Below are 1,702 nucleotides of genomic sequence, written 5' to 3'. Positions count from 1 at the left end.
TCTCTCTCTCTCTCTCTCTCTCTCTCTCTCTCTCTCTCTCTCTCTCTCTCTCTCTCTCTCTCTCTCTTTCTCCCTCACACATATACGCACAAACATAGGTATAACGCACATACATGCTCGCATAAATACGCATATGCATAAACACACACATACACATATTCACACATTCAAATGCACATTATACACATAGAGACACAGATATGTATATACACATACACCGACACACATACACCGACACACATACACACACACACACACACACACACGTACACCAACACACATACACACACACACACACACACACACACACACACAAGTACATTCTGTTCGGTTTATAGTTTGACATGGTTGTAACTGTAATGACAGCAGCGTAGAAATGAAAGGAGTAGCGCTAGCGATGTTGCTACGTCGATAAACAGTAGAAGCAGAGGATGAAAGAGGAGAAATAATGTACTCACCGAACATTGGCCAGGGTATGGCGCCGATTCCTGTTCATACGATGTAAGTGGAGTTCGCTGATAGTTCCAATTTCTGCTTGAGACATGTTGCTAGTGTGACAAGGTGGGTAATACGCTGAAGCAGCCAGCAAGACCCAGTCAGATCCGATCCTGCTGTTTATCCGAAAGACAAACGTCTAGATAGGGAAGAATAGCGACACACATAAGCTGTGCAGAAAAGCATAACACACACACGCACACAAATGCACATGCATAAACACACACACCCAGGCGCACGGAAGAGTCTGTAATTGGTGATTCCAGGGAAGAAGAGATAGGTAAGCGCAAATGATAAAGTTCACGGTAGTAAAGATGTTGGGACACATACACATGCACACACGAACACATACAGAACATATACACATATACACTCGTGTGTGTGTGTGTTGTATGTTTTCCTCTTGAGAGATGAGAAAAAGGGAGTGAAATATACAAGAAACAGACAATGGACAGCTGTTGAGTGTTGTGGTAGCAGAACTATAGCCTTTCGACCAACAACAACAGCAGCAGCAGCAGCAGTAACAGCAGCAACAGTAGTAGTAGTAGTAGTAGTAGTAGTAGTAGTAGTAGTAGTAGTAGTAGTAGTAGTAGTAGTAGCTGGGATGGTAGTTGTAGTAGTTTTAGTTGTTGGGATGGTGGTATTAGTAGCAGTAGTTGATGTTGTCGTTGTTGTGGTGGTGGTGGTGGTGGTGGTGGTGGTGGTGGTGGTGGTAGTATTTACATGTTAGTGTATTTATAAGACGGTATAAACGGTTGTGGAGATGACAGTTGACCAAAACGTTGAGATTCGCAGACTTTAAAATTTTATTTATTTTAGGCTTTGTATGTGCATATGTATATATGTATATATGTATATATATGGATCATGTATGTATGTATATATATATATGTATATATATACATGTATATATGTATATATATATATACGTAAATATATGTGTCTGTATATATATATATATATATATATATATATATATACATACACACATACATACATACATACAAAACACCACGTACAGGCACACATACACACACACATATATCAACAAAGATACACGTGTATTTTATTGCGTACGCATTCATACACATACACCGCTCTCGTTTTCTCACGCACACTAATACACATACTCTCTCATACTCTCTCTCTCTCTCTCTCTCTCTCTCTCTCTCTCTTTCACTCTTTACCTCTATCTTTTTCTGTCACA

General features: G+C 39.7%; 1 protein-coding gene across 1 annotated transcript in view; it reads right to left on the bottom strand.

Moving 5' to 3' along the window:
* LOC106867760 (cAMP-specific 3',5'-cyclic phosphodiesterase 4C) overlaps positions 1-1,015 on the bottom strand; it is a 704,791-nt gene extending 703,776 nt beyond the window's left edge. Inside the window, exon 1 of the mRNA XM_014912735.2 lies at positions 459-1,015. Within this exon, the coding sequence (XP_014768221.1) occupies positions 459-544 (86 nt within the window). The 5' untranslated portion in view covers positions 545-1,015. The remainder of the gene's footprint in view (positions 1-458) is intronic.
* Between the last annotated feature and the right edge of the window lie 687 nt (positions 1,016-1,702).

This window comes from Octopus bimaculoides, chromosome 18 (assembly GCF_001194135.2).
Source record: "Octopus bimaculoides isolate UCB-OBI-ISO-001 chromosome 18, ASM119413v2, whole genome shotgun sequence".
Classification (NCBI taxonomy): Eukaryota; Metazoa; Mollusca; class Cephalopoda; order Octopoda; family Octopodidae; genus Octopus; species Octopus bimaculoides.
Note: the sequence above shows the minus strand (reverse complement) of the source record. Positions and strands in the feature narration are given on the sequence as shown.